A 21,410-nucleotide genomic window follows, 5' to 3' on the forward strand; every position below is an offset into this window, starting at 1 on the left:
CGTTAAGCGAGGACTTTCATGAAAGGCGGACTGACGAAAAGAAGGATAGCTCCTGCGTGCAAGAAAGTGGACCAGCGCTGTTCGTAAACGCGCTTGACTTCGTGGGTTTCGACTTTCTCTTCACCATCTATAATTACAGTGCGCTGTTCTCGCTCCGAATGCATTAGTGATTCGGAGTGCAGGGGAGCCTGGGGCAAAAGACCGTTGGCGGGTGGGATGCCCAGGATTCCGCAGAGAGCGGTTGTTGTGCCCAGCAGGATGATGTCCCATGCGAAGCCGCCGGGTTTGCGGGTGCCGTATCTGTCGATTGTGCATATGATGGAACTTACTTCGTGGTCGAAAAAGAAGAGGATGGTGATTATAATTCCTGGAACTATGGCGGCGAAGACCCATCCGACAGGTAAGGTCCAGAACTCGACGAAGAATTTGTCACGATCTGGTGATGTCGGTTCGAAGGAGTTGCTGACGGGAAGAGTCATCTTGTCGAGGTGTGCCAATTCGCCGATATGGGGCATGGCGATGAAGATGATGATGGATATTGCGGCGGCGTACTCTGTGAGCCCCATTCGGATGTATCGATGGAATAAAGGCTTCCAACTCTCGGCTGTGGAGAGAAAGATGGCGAGGAGCATGGTTCCGACAGCACCGATTACAGCGTACAAGAAAGCGGCGAATGAGAGAGTGTCGTGTGCTCTTTCAAGCTCCTGGATAGCCTTGTGAAAATAGATGATGCTGTTAAGGAGAGAGAAGATTTCTGTGGCGAATGTTGTTACATAGCGCATAGTCCAGTCGTGTGCATTGATTATGGCTAAAATATAATGCAGCCAGGCCGCATGAATCAAGGACCATGCCATGAAAGGAAGGAAGGGCACCTGTTATTGTTATCAAATACTGTCGAGGTGAAATACAAGTGGCGGGTTCACTTCTGATGGAAATACCTTGAAAACTTCGTCACACAATGCATAGATATTCTCTGCTAACACAGAGAAAGGACCAGTAACACCAAGGATTGTTAGCGGTTGAATAGAGAACCTGAAATCGATTAGCTTGAACGATATTCGTTACTCTCCCAGACATCATACAAAGAGAAGATGATTCCACATAGTCCCGTACTAAACACAACCTCAATCGTTCCCCAAGTCTTGCCAGTCAAGACATACAAGTCACTGGCAAAAGTAATTCCCGGGAGAAGGTTAGTGAAGAATACATATACCGCGCTAGCGAAGATCAATTGGTTGAATATAGTCCAGTCCGAAACATATCGGCGGCGCAGGTTGACGATATCCTGCTTCACCAGTCGAAAAGGACGCAGGGGCCCACCAGCCGATACAGAGCCCCGTAAGACTCGAAATGCCTTTGGCGTATGCTTTGAGGGGGTTATAATGGAATGTGCATCATCTCCTTCCTCAACCCCGGACTCATGAATGCCACGTTGTTCTCGCACATCCCGCCGTCTTGGAGGCCTGTGGCGAAGGGAAGAGGTTCGAGTAGAGCGGGGCCGGAAGGCTGAAATCAAGGACATTTATTGATTTGACACTGGATACAAGAACTGCTATCGCATTCCCAGTTGGTTTATCAAGTGAATTATGAAGGGACTTGCTTCTGTTGTAAAGATTGAGACTTGATAAAGAGTCGGTGGGGACGGTGACGTTGAACGTGAGATACTAGTAAATTTATAGTAACTAGCTGGATTAAATTGATACGTAAGCCAATGAGGGGTGATTTCTTGTCGACTAAAATTGACTTCATGCCAAGCCAAATCAAAATAAATTAACACTCGTATATAGTACCTGTATCGCTAATACATTGCTTCTAACGATATACTAGCGGATGCATTATAGTCCGTAAAAGAAGGGTAACATAGTCAGAATTATTCAAAGGTCAACCATCTTACAGCTTGGCCGAGTCAACAAGTCCCTGCTGCTGCAACCACTCTGTCACAAAAGCGTTGACCTCCGCTGGCTTCTGCCACAGAGCCCAATGCCCTGCCTCGACTTCTTTCACACTGAGATTTGGTACAAAGGGTACCATGGCTTTGGGCATCTCAGAGTTAATCACAAGGTCAGCAAGCGCGTGAACGTAGAGCACGGGGCACTTGATTGAGATCGCCTCTTTGCCCTGGGCCAGGAGGGACTGCTCGTCCGTCCAGCTCTGCTGACGAATACGGTAGTAGTTGCCTGCAAGCCCATTAGCTTTTCACTATTCCTTATAGAATGGAAGTGAATGCTCATACAAGGTCCTTGGAGCCCATTTCTCGAGTACTCCTCCACGTAGTACTGCAGTTCTTCTTCACTAAGCAATCTTGTGTGACCTAGCTTAGTGGCCACCTCGAAGTCGAAACCACTGGTTGAGTCCATGGCAAATTTGCCTTCAGGGGTGGCCCCACCGTACAAGCCATTGAGGAAAGCACGGATACCTTCCTTGTCCTGAGTATGGGACTCAACCACGCCCTCTGCGCTGCCGAATTGCAGTTGGTACCCAACTGTGGGGACGATCTTGGCGAGATCAGCCGTATCGATGTATTTCGGCGATGGAGGGAGATATGGGACAACAAAGAGAATGAGATGGGTGATGAAAGAAGGGTGGTAGAGAGCAAAACGGGAGGCAATCACCGAGCCCCTTACTCTGAGGATTAGATGTGCTCTCATGAAGCATCAAGCCTGGAGAGAGTGAGAACATACCAGTCATGACCGGCGAGAACGATATTCTCGCAGCCGAGTTGCTTTCCAAGTTCGGCCAAATCATCGGCATGCGACTTGTAGGAATAGGCGTCGAGAGAGCCAGTTGGTGCATCCTGGACAAATAAGATTAATAGGAGTCCAGAACAAATAATACGGCGCATCCAGTCACCCGGGACTTACTGATCGTCCGTATCCGATACAGTCAACAGCAACGACGCGGAAGCCAAATTTGAGAAAGAGAGGAATCTGGTATCTCCAGCCCATGGACAAATCTGGGAAACCGTGAATCTGTATTGCACGGGTTAGCTACCGGTGGTCCCATTGGTCCAGTTCAATGGCATACCAAGAAGACCGTGCGAGTAAAGCCGCCCTCAGGCTCGGCGAGGAGATATCCTATCCAACCAAGTTAGTGAGGTCTTCTCCGGACGTCAGGAGAAGCAAGAGGCCACACCGTATGTCTTGCCATTGATGGTGGCAGAACAGCGACGGATCCGAGGGTCGTTGACGACGTTGATTTTGTCCAGGGCAGTAGAGGAAGACATGCTGCTGCGATCGAGGGATGTCACACTATAACAATCGGAAATGGCTCACGAGGGGTTCGGCTGCATTAAGTAGTGAAATCCGCCTCCGCGGGCTCCATGAGAAGGTACCATCATTCGCACAACGGCCATCGTTTCAAGAGTGGATCTAGTATGATCTGAACCTTCTTTCTTTGCAATGAATTATGTTTATGTGATCTTATGTGTTCTGTTAAAAGTGGGGCATTGCAGCGAAGTGGATCATCACAGTAGGTAGATATCATGATTAGTGATGTGAACATCTCCGAGATCAACTCCGTGGCAGACGCTCAGATGGTGATTTGCAATGGATGACTGGGAGCCAGTATTGCATTCCTGGGCCCGGGCGAGTTAGTCCGACTCCTAGAATACCCAATGGTAAGAACAGGGGTCTGTAGGGATTGATGTCGAGTTGGGGTAAATAATAAGCCGAGGTATTTTCCAGAATCCTTTAAAAAAAACGCTTCCCGAGTACGTAGTCTTAAGTCACTTCAACCTAGGCAACGTACCACTCTTCCCGAACGGTACATATCCTATTTGAAGAGCGTCTACTACTACCTATATGTGCATAAATTTATCCCTTGCAGCTGTCGCCAATGACCCACCATGCAGCATAACTCCTCCGACAAGTAAAGATCTCAGACCAGGCCAGACTCCTCCGTCCTACTTAACCATTCTATATACAGATATCATGAGATGAATTCTCTGTATGGAGTCGGAGCTATATGTCCTTCGAGCTGACGCCACATTTCACACACATAACAACATGAACAACATCAAGCTATAGCAGACCTTTATTCTGACTTGGTCTTTCTTGTGTTGAAGATCCAGACATAGACGAATGGGTAAAGGGTTTCCGGAATGAGAGTCAATACAATGGTCCAAATACTCCAAGCTGACCCCACATACGCCCAGTTTTGGGGGACGTTTAGATAGCGCCAGAAAAAGACGCCATATGCTGTGAAACAACCCAGATATCGAGTAAGCCTGAGGTATTCAGTAAAAGATCTCTACGCTACCATGTTCAGGAAGGGCACATACCACATTTCAAGGGAATGACCGCTCGTGTCATGGTTCTTCCACAGGCTGTACAGGCACAGCCAACCAATGGGAAATTGCAGAATGATGCCAGTCCAGTACGCCGTGATCTGTTCTCGCTCATCGGGGTAAACCTTGGCTAACCACCAGAGGAACAATACCCCAGCTACAACGCCGCAGATCATATTCCGAGAAAGCCGCTTTCTTTGGTCCGGACTGTGGGCATGCTGAATTGCGATTGCTGTGAAACCGAGGTCGAATTCAAACCAAACAAGAAAAGCAAGCTTCTCGAACCATGTAGACGTTGTGGTAAATGCATAGTATATCTCATACGCCATGGTCAAGCAGCTGGGGCAACGTTTTAGGATACATACTCTCACGTCTATGATAGTTTATGACTTACAGGTATTGTATGCCCCCGTAACTCGCTCCTGGATATGTCTTGTCTCTGTATGTTCGAAGCATACAAAAGAAGTAGCACATAGCATATAGCACCCCGCACGCCACGATAAGTCCGTCCTGAACGAAGAGATAACTTTCCGGAGGATCATGTTGGAGATCAGCGGGTTGAACGATAAGATGCCCAACTCGGTGGGCTAGCTTGAAATCCGACATTACGAGACGTTCTAAAACTCGACGATGCTAACCTTCACTACAAGTGCACCGAGATCTATGTTAAGGTTTGACAATATGGAGTGACATCAACGTTTAGATATACTTTTTTTTTTTCATGCTGTGGCAGTGAGAGCCCAGTGGAGCGCAAAACGTGGAATGACGTCAGCTCCACGGCCTTCTGGACCAGTTGGATAGTGCCGGATAGTTTTCTCGGACAACTTGGTGAACACCCTACCTCATCTTACGTGGATTCGGTGTATTCGGTGGTCACTTTGGACTTGGTATTGGAGCCTACTACCCCTCTAGCCTCTGCTAGATACCTGAGGCATCTACTAGTTCAAGCCAGCTCAATACTAGCCAATCATGCTACGGTAAGTAAATAGTAAAGCAACAATACCGCCTCCCTCACCGCCCGTTCATCTTAGACATATTGCCAGGAATGATATCAAACTGTCTTGTTTCTCTCAACGGTTTCTATTTCGCAATTGACCCTGAATAATGTGTGAAAAAACAGCTTGTACACAATCATATCACCCAACTGCTAATAAAATCTATCAGACTATTGTAGGATGGCAGCCAAATTTATTCCCCGACAGACCTTCCCCAGTTATACGTCCATCCCAAGGTCGTATTTCCTGGGTCACCATCGGGCAGGTCTGAAAAAGATGCAGAATATGCTCTCCTCCATTGACTACGTTGTTGAGTGCCGCGATTATAGAGTACCAGTTACATCTATCAATCCCATGTTTGAAGAAGCCTTGGGGAAAACCAGACGATTAATAGTATATACAAAGAGGGATCTAGGTGCGGAATCAGGGTCACCAGCCCAACAACAGGTACGTTCAAACTCTAAATGGTCCAGGTATACAATACATAGGGTTATACTTATGCTGCCGCTTTTTATATAGGCAGAGAAAAGAGTCCAGAATTTCGATAAGAATAGCGCTGTGTTCTTTGTTAGTTCCTCGTCCCGCCCGGATGTGAGTTCTATATTGAAGCATTTACGAAATGATGCCGAAGGACCCGACAAACTCGTGGGATGTCGAGTCATGGTTGTCGGAATGCCAAATGTCGGCAAATCGACGTTAATCAATAATCTACGAAATCAGGGTGTGCGCAAAGCTAAGGCTGCGCAGACAGGCGGCCAACCTGGTATTACAAGGAAAATCGGAACTCCCATCAAGATCATAGAGAGAGAGAACGGCTCTCATGTTTACGTGCTGGACACGCCCGGTGTCTTTATGCCATACGTTCCGGATGCAGAAAAAATGCTGAAACTAGCACTTTGTGGTTGCGTCAAGGACTCTGTGATCTCACCCGTCACATTAGCAGACTATCTGTTATACCATATAAATTTGCATAATACCCAAGTATATGAGCGTTGGTCCCCGCCAACTAATGAAATTATGCCTCTTCTAAACGATTTCGCCCGTCATACTGGACTTCTTGCCAAGGGTGGTATTCCGAACACTGACCTTGCGGCGTTGCATTTTATCCAAAAATGGCGCGCAGGTGGCTTGGGGAAGTTCATCCTGGATGACCTGCAAGCAGAGGAACGTCATCGTCAAGAAGGCACGAAGGATAAAGTGGGCACCAGCATGTCCCAAGCGCGCAAGGCCGAAAGGATAGCAAGGAAGCACCCCCAGAAACTGTAAATAGAATAAGTATGTCCATTGTACAATAGAATGAATCTTGTTGGTATCATCAGTTGAGCTTTTTTGCTTCTCCTCAAATGCGTAAAAAGAAAAGCCAGGGATCCGAAAGTGGAGCGAATACACATATGATAAAACACAATGTGAAATGACACCCATAACGCCGTGTGAAATAAAATGTCTGAGCAAAAAAAAAAGGTTGAGGACGCCTGTACACCAGTCCATGCACACCATCCATCTCAAGTGATTTTCTCCAACAGCCTTCTCCTCCGACGGTCAACAAGTTCCTCCTGTACCTCCTCCAGAGTCGGCAATCTCCATTCCACTCCGTCACCGGCGTCACCAGGCAATGGCTCCCATCCGTCCTCAACGTCATTTTCCTTCTTCCCACGCAGACGCTCAACAGCCTCCTTCTCCTTCTGCTTCTCATAGGCCAACAGCGTCCCATCCTCTTCATCCAGGCCATAGCCGAAATAGTTCGCATCGACCTTCCTCGTCGCGATATCCCCACCTCGACCGCGACTCTCCTCCCCTTCCTCTTCCGCAGGCTTACGACCACGTCGAGCCGCAGCCTCAAACATCTCCTTGACACCAGGCAGCTCCCTAGCGCGTCCAAAATATCGATAACCCTTCCCACCACCGGGAATCTCCCTCCCCTCATCATCATACACCCGCCCCGAACCACGCATATAATTCGGACCGCCCAAATTCCGAATCTGCATCTCCCAGATCCACTTCTCGCGCATCAGCTTATTGATCTCATCATTCAGGTCCCGGATCTGGTAATCGCTCAAGCTCGGCTCTTGGATGCGGGAAACCTTGCGCGAAATCTCCTTGAGGACCTGCCCACGCCATTTTTCACACATGGGGATCGAGTCCACCGACGTGATCGCCTTAGGACGCCGGGTGCGACCGATGTCGATGATTCCGAGATCCGCCGCCTGCTGCGCCCGGAAGCGGAAGAGCATCGACTGGGCTTTTTCGCTGTTTCGCGCCTGTTGTAGGTTAAAGCTTGATTAGCGGGTGTGGTGGAACTTTACATAGTCGCATATTGGGAGAGGCTGAGGCTTATTTTCTGACGTTAGGGGGAGTGGAGAACTTACCATGGTGAGTAGCTGCGCGAGTCGATCTCAATGCAAGTTTGGAGGGGACAAGAGATTGGGGGGTGGAAGAAATATGCCCTCATGTCATGGGCAAAGTAACTTGATCCGAGCTTAGGTGGGCTCGGGAAACGTTTGGTTCAAGCGAGCGCTAGCCGGTAGTGATTTAGGCGCGCGCCTAAGTATCCGGTATCAGCCAATCATATTGGGTTTTGGCATATAAACTTGACTCCAGATACTAAGAAATGTTGTTTATACTTGTAAGTTCTTTATTGTAGGGGTACCTGGATAATACTGTCTTTGCGACAAGTGGGAGTGCCGACGGAAAATATCAAGTCTTTGGAGATTCTTACCTTTAAGCGCTTGACTGCCAGTAGAGAAATCGTCATGATATATCTTATCTTCCATGTTTGCCAGGGAGTCTCCTCCCATATTTTTCCATCCTTCAATCCTTCAGAGTCATCACTATGCGACAGATTGACCGATTGGAGTTAGCTAAACCCTATGGACAAATTTAAACACAAGAAACCGCAAAAACCAGAGCAACGTGAGCTTTCCACACTCAATGCAGATATTCTACCTAGTAGTGTTTCTTCACCACATGTGAGTATACCTAGTAAGATTACGTGATGATTGCTACTTACACAATACTCTAATTTTGTGTAGACAATCTTCTGTGAAACTGCCCGATATATTAATAACTGAACCAACTTAAATGCAGATCGTTGTATCACTTAGAACTTCATATGCACATATGCCACCAAGGGGAGAGAATAGAACATAGGAGAAAACATGAGCGTAAAAAAAATGATCAACTATTTCTTCACATTAACACCGCGTAGACATGCAGCATAGACATAACGTCATTGTCATTATCCATAGCCCAGGTCCTATATTAGAGACCTGATTCCTTAGATGCGGCTGTGCTCAGCAGGGTCAACCCGCTTGATTATTATATTCTTTATAAAAAGCCTTTGGTATTGCTAGGCATCCTCTGTGGTATGTCGCTCGAGGAAAAACCATTGCTACCCCTTCTGCTTCCGACGTCACTGAAAGTGACATGGCCGCGTCCTCGTTCGACTCGTAGAGCTCTCCAACCCTGTAACTCGCGTTCTAGTCGCAATGACTTTTCCTTTTCTTCACGAAGCTCGCGCTCCGCCCGGCGCACCTGCAGTTGTGTATCTGTATCGTTGTGCTGGAGCTCCTCAATGTTTTGAAGCAAACGGTCGATCTTATCGCGGGCCTTGTTGACGTCGTCGGTGAGTTGTGCGTTGACCCTCTCCCTTCGCTCAATTTGGGACTGGAGGTCTTTGACGGTACGGTCAACATTCCGTAAAGAACGTTGCTCTGAACTGTGTTTAGCCTCCTGCTCTTCAAGGTGGGTCTCCAACTGGGCAGCCAGTTTGTTAGCAAACGGTCATTATTCCACAGCAAGCAAGGGTGGTGAACCTACATCTTTGATTCTCTTATGCAGGAATTTGACATCTTGACTGCCTGAAGAATAGCTCCTTGTTTCCAGATCCACGCAGCGCAGCTGTGACTCTTTTAACTGCTTCTCCAAAGCAGCTTTATCCTTGAAGAGCTGGGCGTTGGCCTCTCTTTCGGCAGTGATTTCCTTTTGTATTTCAGTGACAAGAGCATCCGCTCGTCTCATTTTCCCAACAGCAGCTGCAGAGACATCTTCTTGCTGGGCAAGCTTAGATTTGAGCTCAAGGAGTTCGCGGTTCATACTGGCCGCGTTGCGCATAGATGGACTTTCTCCTTTAGCAAGCTCTTCCAGCCTCTCCCCAGCCTCGGTCAAACGGACTTCCAGCATTTTCTTCTCCTTGAGCAGCATATCTCGCTCCGCAGTCACATCATCAACAGACGTACGCAAGTCCCTCACCTGCGATAAAAGGGTGACGACCCTGCTTTGAGCTTCATTGTGAGCGTTGACAGCCTCGTCACGAGAGGTTGTTACGTCCTGGAGCATGACCTCCATTCGGGACTTTTCCTTAGCCCACGTTGAGCTATTTAATACCTCATTGTCCCATTTACTGCGGAGATCTTCGAGCTCTTCCCGAAGTCGAGAGTTCTCGCCGCGAACCTTGAGAATTTTCTCCCGCTCCATCTCGAGTTCATTATTTAGGGTAGAAAATTCCCTTTGGTATTTTTGACGCGTCTGCTCCATTGAAGTCTCCTTATCTTCGATATCGATGGCGCGTTGATTCCTATAGTCCTCGAGCTCATTTTGGAGACGCTGCTTAGACTGTAGTGCACCTTGTAGCTCTGCCGCCTGATCCTCCATTCTTGCCTCCAGAGCTTGTGTTTGTCGCTGTAAATCTTCCACAAGGCTGTCCATCTCTTTGCGCTCTGACATTATCCGTGCGCAGGTGTCCTCCGCCTCCTGGGCTTGCACTTTAGCAAACTGCTCCGCTCGAGTAGCCTTGAGTACGGTGACTTCTGCTTGCTCAAGTTTGCTGAAGTACTCATCAGCACGAGTTTTGTAAAGGCTTTGACTTGCAGCAAGGTCGGCAGACTTCGATGTCTCCGCATCCAGCCGGATTTGTAAATCGGCGAACTCTTGGAGAAGCTGGTTTCGGCTTGCAGCGTCCTGGTCGTTAGTGAGCTGCAGCTCTTGGGCTTCAGAGCGCGAATCGCGAAGTTCAACTTCCAGGGTGGCTTTCGATCGCTTGAGCTTTTCCAATTGGGCTTTCATGTCGCTAAACTCAGCAATAGCTTCATTGTGCACCTTAAGCAATGATCGCCTGGATTGTTCCTGGGAATTGATCAAGTCGTAGAGCTCCTCATGTGATTTGGCTTGCACATCCCGCAAGGAGAGGTCACCCAAGTGGATGCTTCGCTCAAGTGCAGAAACTTTCTTGGCAGAATCATCAAGCTGATCATGCAAGCGTCCATTTTCGCGCTCTAAGAGTTGCATTCGCCTGACAGATGGGCTCTCATCTTGCCACGCGTCCCGAAGAGGGTTTGCTTGCTGCAGTTGGCTTTGGAGATGCTTGTTCTGCATTTCACTCATCTGAAGTTTATTCTGAAGCTCTTCGAGTTCGGCTGCCGTGTCCATCCGTTTTTGATAGCCCACAGTGTCCACTGTACGATCAGATCGGGCAGAGTCATTGGCGTTTTCGTTGAAATTAAATCTTCGGTTAGGCGTCGTTGGCGCGTTGTACTTCTTCACAATCCCGTTCTCAGAATCCTTCCTCAGATGCGTTGGTGTACGGTTCCCAACCTGGTTCTGGTCGATCTCTTCCAGCAGCGCACGCTTGGATGAAGAATAGCGGGCATCTAGCTCCCTCATCTCATCGCCGTGTCGACGTCGCATTTCTGCAAGTTGACTTTCTGCTCTGTTATACTTCTCCTCAGTCACCTGCAACTGAGTCCGCGTGGCGTCTAGCAACTGAGCCAGGTCTACCTTCTTCGATAGGTCCGGCTGTACTTCCTCCCATGATTCTGGGGACCGATCGGAGGCAGGGTCGACAACCTTATGAAGCAGCATCAATTGACGATGGAGATCTTCAATTTCTTTATTTGCAGTATCAAGAGAGGTTTGAAGTTTGCGCGTGTTTGCTTGAGCTTGGGTCCGCAGCTGTCTCTCTGTCTCTAGGTTCCTGTTGGCTTCAGCAAGCTGAAGGTTGGCTGTGGATGCAGCCTTCTCAGCATTCCTACAAGCTTTCCGCTCCCTGTTTGCTTCATGATTTAAGTCTTCCAAGCTCAGCGAAAGTTTCTCTTTCTGTTTCTCCAGCGATGTAATCGACAGTTGAAGATCCCCTAGCTGGCGGGTTAGCTTCTTACTGTCCTCTTCGAGTTTTGCCTTCTCTCTTTGGAGGGTTGTAACCCGGAGACGTGAGTTCTCGCTCGCCTTCGAATTGGATCTAGCGATATCGAGATTCTTCTGTTGGATCTTGGTTAACAACGCCCGGTTGTCATTTTCCGATGCAGTGAGTCGGCCCTTAAGAGTTACCAATTCGCGCTCCAGTCGTTCCTTGTGTTGATCATGGCGAATGCGGAAGTTGTCGGACTCAGCGATCGCGTTGGTTAACTCCTGCACCCTAGTTGAAAGCCGCTCTCTCTCAGCCTCGACTTCGTCTACCTGGCGCGACTTCTCGTCGAGGTCCTTCCGCACACTATCCAGTCGTTCATTGGCTTGGTTTTTTATGTTTCGTTCAATCTCAGCTTCCGCATTCAGACGAGCATTTTCCACACTACTGAAGCGATCTCGTAGCTTGATCAGCTCAGTCTGGAGCTCTTTCCGCGATTGTTCCGCAGCGAGACGAGCCTCGGTGGCACGGCGGAGTGTATCTTGCTGGATATACATCTCCTTTTCGATGATTATCTTCGAATCATTGAGGGATGTGTACTTGTCGCGTAACTCAGCGAGATTGTGCTCCGCAAGCATTTGAACATCGTCCCTTGATTGACGCTCTCGACTGAGGTCCGCTTGTGCCTGGAACAACTGCTCCTTAAGGTCATGGATCTGTTGCTCCAAAAGCTTTCGGCTCTCCACAGCTTCTGCATCCTCAGAGATCTTCTCGTCGAGGAGCTTTTTGACATCACTGAGTTCTCTCCCTAGATGAGCCTTCTCTGATCTCATAGCGTCCGTCTCTGCTTGGAGCTCTCGAAGACGTTTTTGCATGTTGTCGTGGCGAGTCGAAAGGGATGCCCTCTCGGTTTCTAATTGCTGCTTATCTTCCTCGTGTTTTCTGACATCGTTTCGCAGAACAGCCATCTCACTCTCTTTGCGTCTGAGCATCTCCTCATACCCTGTAGAAGTTGCGGACAGATCAGAAATCTGCTGGCGGATCGAGCGGTTTTCGTCGACCAAGTCCTTGACTTGCTGTTTCGACTGATCCAGCTCTTTAGATGTGTTAGCTAGTTTAATATCAAGGTCCTGGTCCACTTTCAATAGCTTGGCTTCCAGGTCATGAACCTTCTGGTCCTTCAAGGCGAGGTGGCTCTGCAGCATTTTCAACTCTTGGTCTAGTTCCTTGATATTGCCATCTTTGTGGGTAGAGACCTGCTCGGCCTCTAACAATTTCCGGTCAATTTCTTCAAGATGTGCCTGCATCTCATGTTTTTCGGCTTCAAAGCGTTGTATGATCTCCCCAGCTTGCTCCAGTTGTGTTATCCGTTTGTGGAGTTCCTCATCGCATCTCTTCTTTGCTGCGATCAGTTCGTCTAATTGGTCGTCAAGACTTTCCTGGTCCGCAATCGCACCAGCTAATTTTTCGCTCAGCTCAACTTCTCGCATCTGAAGTCTCTTGAATATCTCCTCCTTGTCTAGAGCTAGAGCTCTTTCGCTCTCTAAAGTCTGTTGGATCTTTTGGATCTCTATCTCTGTTCGGCGCCTTTCTTCGTCCAGCTTCTGGCGGTCTGCAAGATCCTGCTTGGCCTTCGTCTCCAATTGGTGAATTTTCTCATCTCTCTTTTTGACTTCGTTAGCCGTCCGTGTCTCACCAAGCAAGGGTTTCATTCGCGAAAACAACCGCCACCAGGGATTTGCTTTCAATTTCAGATAGACCCCAAAATTGTGCTGGATGATCCGAGTTGCCTCGGCTCGATACAGGCGTTTGTTAGAGATACGACGTTGCACGAAACCTCTAGCCATTGACTGAAAACGTGTCATAATGGAACGAATAAGTTCGTCTCGTTTCTCTTCTAACTCAGCTAGCACACCAGCCCGGAAAAACACCTTCGTTCGGCCGACGCGGTACCAGGTTGGGTCCATTCCTAACTTGTCCAGCATCATTTGAGCAATGCTTTGCCCATCCAAGTAACCTTTGGACACATTGCGGCAGAGTACTTCATATCGCTGACGGAACTCAGCAAATGATAGTCGGTTGGGGAATCCCGTACGGGCAATTCTGATTCCCTCCAATACACCATTACATCGTAACTGATCTAGAACCAGGGGGGCGTTGAACATCTTCGGCCTCTTTTTGTGGTTGGGAATGATGCATCGAACGAAATGAGGATGAGTTGAGTTCAGCGAAGACATCAAACTTGACAACTGTTCCTTGTGCCTCTGAGCAACAGTGCGGAATAGTCCCTTTTTGACCCGGCTCTTAGGGTAATCGGCCTCATCATCCGGATCCCTGCAGTCCGAAAACAAGTTCGCAACGTGCTTATCCCTCGAAGCTGCGAGCAGGCGGGTCACGTTGTCATTCAGTGGGTCCTTGTTCTTCTCAAGCCAACCATTGGTATCGTACTCTACCTCAGAGGCATAGTGAGTGAGGATGAATCCCTGGCTCAATCGGGAGGCACGATACTTGGGAGACTTGCGGTCCCAGAGCGAATGTAGCTTCTCTGTGAAGGATTTGTCGGTCGCCTTTGGCATGACACAATCTTCGTCTAAGCACGAGAAAATACCAATTGGGTTAGTGAGCTCAATCAAATCAATTGTCGGCTGCAAATCTTTGCCGAAGTCAATGAATTGCCATTCAATCTGCTCCTTCGCGTACTCCTCCTGCTCCAAGACAAACATGTGGTGATTAAAGAACTGTTGCAGTTTCTCGTTGGTATAGTTGATACACAGCTGCTCAAAACTATTGTTCTGAAATATCTCGAACCCTGCTATATCAAGGACGCCGATAAAATAACTGTCATCGCCAGTGGTGGCACTGCGGTCCAGCCGTTGATTGATACGATTGACAAGGTTTCCGAAAGAGCGTTCGTAGATTCCCTTTGCAAGAGCATCAAGGGCAAGTCGGACCTGTTCTGGTGTTTGGACCTTCTCCACCCATTCGCGGCCTGCCTTTACCCTAGGGTGAAGTAAGCCTTTCACAAAAGGCTTTGAAGATATTCCTAGCAACTGACATGCCTTTTCCACGCTGTTCAGTGCATCAGGACCTAGGGCCGCCTGATCGGCACGCAGGCTCTCCTTAACGATGGCCACGTTTCCTAGATGAAGAACAGCCGAGATTGTGCGAAGAATATGCACCTGGTCGTCTTCTGAGAAATCCATTACATGGAATGCCTCAATTAACGCGTTCCATTCTTCTTCGTCTGATACTCCGATGATGCTCTCGTTTCCATCTCTTGTATACGCAAAATCCTCAATCCCAAGACCAGATAACAGCAAGTTTTCCCTCAAGGCTGGGTCTGCACCCCGCAGTAATTGGTAAAAGATATGGTAGTTTCGCTCCTGAGAGTTAGGCTTCACGACGCGGGACTTTTCCAAAAGATACCAGTCAATCCATGCGCCAGAAATCTGACCTGAACGGGTGAATTCTATTCGAATAAATTTGCCGAAGCGGGACGAATTGTTGTTTCTCACTGTCTGGGCATTGCCGAAAGCTTCAAGTATTGGATTTGCCCGTAATATCTGCTGAGAAAGGATAGACAATTGCTTGGTCCCCGAGCGGGCATGTGGCGTATCAGATGTTGCGACTGCTGCAAGGTATTGGATAACCTTTTTGGTATTCTCCGTCTTCCCGGCTCCAGATTCTCCCCTTCATCTCCATGTTAGCACGAACACTGGCGGGCCGAATTGGCCGACAAACATACGTTACAAGAATACTCTGGTTCTCGCCCTCTTCCACGAGGTTTCGAAATGCCTCATCTGCCATTGCGAAAATATGGGGTCGGGTTTCCTCTCTGCTCCGTCCTTTGTACATTTTCACATATTCGTTGGAGTAGATCGGTAGCGGGCAGTATGGATTTACTGTGACAAGGAAAAGTCCGGAATAAGTCTAAGAATCAAAGAGTTAGCATGTTCCGTCCGAAGAGCTCTCAGAATAGACAATACTAACATATATCATATCAGCTTGGTATCTAGTGTGCAGGTTATGCACCACTGAACCTTCGTTCAGGTGAGTGAGCTCAGCCATATCGTCCGCCTTATCGAATTTCGCCGGGTTGACCTTGTCAACTTGATCCGCATCTACTTCGCGTTGCTGATAATTGTAAGCAACCATGACATGCCAATAGAGATATGATGCATACCTCGCCATCGTCACTCTGTACAAGAAGCTTTCCATTATCCCCTTCTTCTAGCACAAGTCCCCGTATAAATGCCTTTTCAGGATCACGTAGCCAGACGTATTTATTCCCGGAAAAGTCATTATCGCCTTCAAGCCCCCGGATTTGGTCTGCTCCACGTTGAAGTTCCTCCGACTTTATGAACTCGGGTGCGAATGTCCCTGACGTAACATCATTTCGCAAAGAGTTAGACCTTTGGCGACTAGTTATGCGAGCAAATGGGGCTTGGGTGGGCTGTGCCAGAGATGTGGAATTTCGGAACTGCCCTCTCGCCTCCTCGAATTTACTTGATGGTGTCATAAGCGCTGACTTTGGACGTGCAGCTCTGGGCGCAGGAGACGGCGATGGTGACGGGGATGGGGATACCCGGCTGAACGGGTTCGCACGCTTTGGCGAGCCATTTAACTGTGATGGAAGCATGTCGTCGTTAAATCAATAGGTCATCATTCAAGCGTCCAGTCAAAATGGTATAGCACGAGGTTTAGGCCATAAGAAGCTCAACAAGTGAGCTATAGGGAATCGGAAATCAAAGCATTAAATCAGTCAAAGAACAAGTCGGGAGTCCGGCTGGCTGACAGAACCTTAAGGTGAAGTGGTAATTAGCAAAGCTGCAGCAAAGCCGCAAGTGGCAGGTCCCTGGATACACTTAGGTCACTGACCACTTGCTCCATGCACTTGGGCCCGCATGTTTGTTTACATCCTGCGTTCCTTAGGCTCCCGATGCCGATCCCGAACTAGTCCCGATCTGTATATCGACATCACGTGGTAATGTACGGCACGAAACTTGACCTCTCTTTGGATTTGAAGCTGCACATTGATCACCTCCCCCTAACATCTTGCTTCCTGCGGTCTTCTGTCGTTTTAACTGCGACGTATACTTTCATCTCCTTCCGATTTCGCCTCACTTTAGAAGGCTTAATTTATGTCTTGTGTACAGTTTCTTTTCTGTAAAGAATTGTTTAAATATTGTCAGGTCGCGACCTCACTTCTACCTTCATCAGTTAGGTGCATTTCACAGAATTCTACTCATCGCAGCCTGATGATGTGTGACGCCTAAAGTCGCGACAATTAACCTGCTACTCACATCTTCCAGCAAATCTCACATTTGACCTTGAAGGTACTCATTCAGTTGATTACTGTACAATGACTTACCAAACCCCAACGTCCTCCTTGGGCAGACCTTCCAATTACACGCAACAGTGGCCATCAAATCCTTCTACAACAAATTCTCTTACCCCTTCCCTTCCTCGTCCTTTTCCTTTCAATCAAAATCAAATGCCTGTATATCAACAGTCACAGGATGGTACTCGGTATCCGCTCGACTATAATGATGTGAATTTCGCCGCAAATTCTCTCCCCGGACTAGGAGCTTCTGGACCGTCTGGATCATTGCCACCACCTCCTTTCCCTTTCATGGGCAATTTTGCCCATTCGCAATTTCCTCCCCCTCCCTTCCCTCCTATGCAAATGCCGCCGTTGAGATACCCGCCAATGCCAGTCTCTACTGCGCCTATAAATACACCTCCTGGCCGCCCTCTGACGAGTGACTTTCAACCCAATTCGGGCTCCGTGACTAATAATCATCCGCAGGTCATGACCTCATCAGCCCCCAAGGAGGATTTGGAACGAGAGGAAGGTGAACTTACTGATAGGGAAGGGGACTGTTCGCAACAAGGAATAGAGTCGCGCCATAGTACCAGCCCCCCGTCTTCCAAACCGGGACCACGACAAAGCACTACTCTCCAAATGGTAAATGGGAAAGGAGATTGGGCGAACAAAACGAACTGCAATGGCCATGTGCCGAAAGGCTCTCGATGTGTGTCATCGGAGGTCGAGGAGGGTGAAGCTTCTTCAACTAGTTCAAACTCGTTCAGCCGAGACAGTGGATCCCGTAACTCACCCTAGTACTACTTTCCCGCTACAATAAACTGACATTTCACAGCATACAACCCCCCAATGTCAGTCAATGTCGAGCCGTTTGTCCCCGCAGGTAGAATAGCCGACGAAGCTACTCCGAAACCGATCGATCAAGACCTATCTGCGAAGTCCGTGTTTTCCCCGCCTACAACAGACCCACAAGTGATATCCAACTGTGGAAAGTCTCCTGCGCAGCTGCGAGTACAGGCGCAGGGTGCCCTTCTTAGTTTAGCTCCTCATAATATTCGATACGGTGAGCTCGTTGGGGAAGGTATCAATCCAATGGTACTAAGGCAACTTTACGAAGAAGTGGGGATCAAGGTCCCCACGCCGCAGCCGGATACTATATCAACTCAAGAATCCTCACTAGCTTCAACACCGCGCGATCATTCTTTCAGAGATCTCGCAGCTTCGATAGAAACTGCTGGACCAGGGGAGAAACCCGCAGCAGAAGCCGTAAGGGTGGACAATGTCACGCACTCCACTGGATTAGTGGAAAACGCGCCAACATCCACCCCTCCATCTCAGCCATGTGCTGCAAAACCCATGGAACGTAAAGAGGTCATTGCACGTATGCTGGCTGCAAAGGCTGCCAAGTCTACGGGAGCACCAACATCACCTTCAGGGGACGTGACTAAAGAAGCACAGACATCGGACAGCTCGACTACAGATGCTGTCAAGGTTGGTGACACCAGCGTTGCCACAGAAGTACCCGTACAAGAAAAGGAGGTTCGCGTCAGGGAAAAGAATAAAGCACAAACGGAGTTGGCTAGGCAACGAATCGAGCAACTCAAGAAGCAGGGCCTAATGAGACTACAGCAAAAGTCAACCTCAGGCGACGTATCTCCAAGTAATGACCAGCCGAACATGAAATCAACTCGCGATCTTACACCAACCTTGAACTCATCATCAATACAACACCCCCTTCCTGAGCGTCCCCCTGATCCTGAAACAGGTGCTTTTGCACGCATCCCTGGATTGTTCATGACTGAAGTAGCTCAGGCGTCACATGACGACCCATCAACGACGCCTACCCAAGGGCTTCTAGTTGATTCCACCCCGCAGCCTCGCTTTAATCAACGCAAGCGCCCGCGAGCATCTGATTTTGACGAGCCTGTTCCTTTGCCTAGGAATACTTCTAACAATGGAGTGAATAATAGTGTCTCAGGCGATAGGCTTGTCATTGACATCAGCGATGATGATCTATATGGGGATGACGAAGACGATGCTATGGATATTGAGACTTTCCAAGAAAATGATGTTCATTCAGTCCCCGAAGGCCAAGCAAGGACCTATCTTCTTGCGGAGTCCCTCCCGCCGAGACCCGTGACATCGTCAAGTCAAGGGTTGTCGTTGTCTGCGACCCCACAATTTCCAAGGAACAATGATCAAGAAGACCTCCGTAGGAAAGACCTTGAAATACAAGCAATGCACAGGCGGATTGCTGAGCTGGAAAACCGCAAGAGAGCAAAATTAGCTGCCAGTCGTACTCAGTCCCCTCGTGCGGCGGACTCGGAATCATCGCCTCCTGAAACATCCGTGCCAACTGATACTGAAGCTCGTGAGACACCCACACGGGCTGCACCAGTTCCCGCTGGGTACAATTCTTCGCAAGTGGAGACCATGGACGCTTTGCCAGAAAGTACATCATCCACCCCTAGCCATCATCCTACTTCAAACGGCCTTTCATGCCGTTTGGGCTCCATGGACGCCGAGCAACTGAACGACATGAAGTTGAAAGTGTTGCGGAAAAAAGAGATTGAATCCGGGGTTCCTGCCTTGGACGCAGAAATAGAAAGGTCTGAGACAAGGCTAGCGCGATTCAATCTCGAACAGGAGAAGCTTCTGTTAGATATCACGAGGGGAAGAGAGGGTCGACAGCAACTCTTAGAGGAACTAAGCAATCTTAACATAGAGCTCGACGGAGTGTCATTGGAAGAGGTGGAATCAGCCCTAGGAAGGCTAACAACCATGCAGGAACCCGCAAATGAAGGTATGTCTGTCTGCCTATTACTCTTCCTTCCTGGCAAGAGCTTTTCTTTTCTATAGCATTGTCTGTCTTGGCTTACACTACCTCAAATGCCTCCATATAGCCCAAGATCTGCAACCAAATTCGCCAGATGATAAAGACGTCGGAATATCAAGTGGCTCCCAAGTTACGACCCAGCTTCAAGAACAAAAGGGTTCTATTGAGGAGCCATCCGTCGATGCCTCAGCCGATACAGCCAAACCATCACTTCCGTCCGATATCACTGCGGGCCAACATGACGTATCTGAAGCAAGTAGGGAATCAACACCAACGTCTTCCTCCGATTCCACAGGGTCATCTATGGATGAATCTAGTGATGAAGATAGCGACGACAGTGATGACGTTAGTGACGAATCTACATCCGCTGAGCAAGAAGAATCCAACGCCCATTCTCCTGTGCCGGACATCCCTATGTCAGAGGTCTCGGACGGTGTAGAACAGATTAACCAAGTGGAACCAAGTCCGTTGAGCGAAGGGCATCATGATCCCCTACCAGGCCAACCTCAAGCCACGAACGCGACAGACCAATCTGACATGTTTTCAAGGTCTAGTGAACAAGATATTGAAATGACTGAAGATCAGGCTTCTGATAAATCTATGGTTTCAGAGGCCTATGAGCCCCCAGAACCGGAAGGAAATGCAAGCCCAGCTGACTCGGTTTACTCACCCCCTTTAGTCCAGCTTCTCCTGGCCCTGTTGAGCCCACCGTTCCTAGTTCCCCAGTGCACAAACCGCAGAACACTGCTAGTGAGCTACCGGTTGGAGATGTGCACGGATCGGGCGTCTCACAATTCGGGAACAATCAGGTTGGCCTTCTGGATGTGCGAGAATCTCTTGTTTCGGCAGAGAATTGAAGGCTGACGCACCTTTTATAGAATGCTCGACAGCCGGGAGTTTCAGACCATATGTTCTCGCCTTACATTAGTCCATTGAAATCTTTCAAGGCTTTCCGCTACCATCCAAAATACACTGATGAGGTTACGGGTGGCTATCGTTCCCTAACCTATAGCCACAATATTGACCCTATGGTGTACATCTGTCCTTTTGAAGGGGCAGGCGGTGTCTGCAATGACCGGTCCTGTGAATTTCAACATTTTCGTGATATGACTCTTAGCGGTGCGTCGACAGACTTGAGCAAACTACACGCAACACATCCCCATATGCCATGACTTATAATCATTTGTCGTGCCTCGCGCATTTATTTTGTTGTTTGAACATTGGCTTTCCTTCCAGCACTTTCCCCCCGGCTCTCTGCACCCTTCAGCCATCTTACACTCTTCTTTTTGCCAGCTGTGGTCGCTTTTGCATTGTGCGGATGCTGACACACAGGGTTATTAACATCGACAGATGACAAAATCCTTGTACAGATGGGATCTCTTCGAGAGGGAAAAACGCCAGAAGAAAAAGACAACTACATTGCTGGTTTGAAAAACATCATCAACGACATGCGGCGCGACAAGGTGAAAGATTTTAACACTGTGGCCACGGAGATAGCCGCATACCGTAGACGCTTCCTCCAGGATCCTTCACGAGTCTTACCCTTGTAACAACCTTTTACCTACAATACCCGATTATTCACATTGGTGGGAGCTCTTCTCCTCTTAAGGTGAGCTACCGATATATTCTGAGCATTGCCGATTCAAACTAGGCAAAGCACATACCCGTGCAAAAACGTCAGACCATCTAGACATGGAAGTCTCTTCCTTCATACTGGTTATACCAGTAGCAGCTTTCTTCCCAATACTACCTTGATACCCGCGTCTTTGCTTTCCCTTTCTGAGTTATCAGAAAACGTTATTTCCCAGCCTTGTTATATTAGCAGGTCCAGCTTTCCGCCTTTTCTAACA

The 21,410-nt window shown here is 48.5% G+C and overlaps 5 protein-coding genes across 5 annotated transcripts; 2 read left to right on the top strand and 3 right to left on the bottom strand.

The window, feature by feature from the left end:
- Nucleotides 1-2: 2 nt before the first annotated feature.
- Nucleotides 3-3,223, bottom strand: ABOM_004831 (HCO3- transporter family protein; the record flags this gene model as incomplete). The annotated part of the gene is made up of 9 exons (XM_022531960.1): nt 3-872; nt 939-1,032; nt 1,161-1,463; nt 1,895-2,177; nt 2,234-2,619; nt 2,682-2,794; nt 2,862-2,969; nt 3,025-3,074; nt 3,133-3,223. The coding sequence occupies 9 exons, from the start codon at nt 3,221-3,223 to the stop codon at nt 3-5; spliced, it is 2,298 nt and encodes a 765-aa protein (XP_022390154.1).
- An 809-nt stretch (nt 3,224-4,032) lies between these two features.
- ABOM_004832 (uncharacterized protein) lies at nt 4,033-4,891 on the bottom strand (the record flags this gene model as incomplete). Its single annotated transcript, XM_022531961.1, has 3 exons — nt 4,033-4,225; nt 4,280-4,624; nt 4,680-4,891. The coding sequence occupies 3 exons, from the start codon at nt 4,889-4,891 to the stop codon at nt 4,033-4,035; spliced, it is 750 nt and encodes a 249-aa protein (XP_022390151.1).
- Nucleotides 4,892-5,460: 569 nt separating this feature from the next.
- Nucleotides 5,461-6,546, top strand: ABOM_004833 (putative GTPase MTG1; the record flags this gene model as incomplete). The annotated part of the gene is made up of 2 exons (XM_022531962.1): nt 5,461-5,727; nt 5,800-6,546. 2 exons carry the CDS (start codon nt 5,461-5,463, stop codon nt 6,544-6,546), a joined length of 1,014 nt encoding a protein of 337 aa, XP_022390152.1.
- Nucleotides 6,547-6,782: 236 nt separating this feature from the next.
- Nucleotides 6,783-16,037, bottom strand: ABOM_004834 (type II myosin; the record flags this gene model as incomplete). Its single annotated transcript, XM_022531963.1, has 6 exons — nt 6,783-7,538; nt 8,689-9,033; nt 9,097-15,088; nt 15,144-15,328; nt 15,389-15,532; nt 15,582-16,037. The coding sequence occupies 6 exons, from the start codon at nt 16,035-16,037 to the stop codon at nt 6,783-6,785; spliced, it is 7,878 nt and encodes a 2,625-aa protein (XP_022390157.1).
- Nucleotides 16,038-16,892: 855 nt separating this feature from the next.
- On the top strand, nt 16,893-21,110 carry ABOM_004835 (uncharacterized protein; the record flags this gene model as incomplete). Its single annotated transcript, XM_022531964.1, has 6 exons — nt 16,893-17,508; nt 17,560-19,527; nt 19,628-20,310; nt 20,370-20,384; nt 20,439-20,679; nt 20,911-21,110. 6 exons carry the CDS (start codon nt 16,893-16,895, stop codon nt 21,108-21,110), a joined length of 3,723 nt encoding a protein of 1,240 aa, XP_022390158.1.
- Between the last annotated feature and the right edge of the window lie 300 nt (nt 21,111-21,410).

The sequence above is a fragment of the Aspergillus bombycis genome, assembly GCF_001792695.1.
Source record: "Aspergillus bombycis strain NRRL26010 chromosome Unknown contig00032, whole genome shotgun sequence".
Classification (NCBI taxonomy): domain Eukaryota; kingdom Fungi; phylum Ascomycota; class Eurotiomycetes; order Eurotiales; family Aspergillaceae; genus Aspergillus; species Aspergillus bombycis.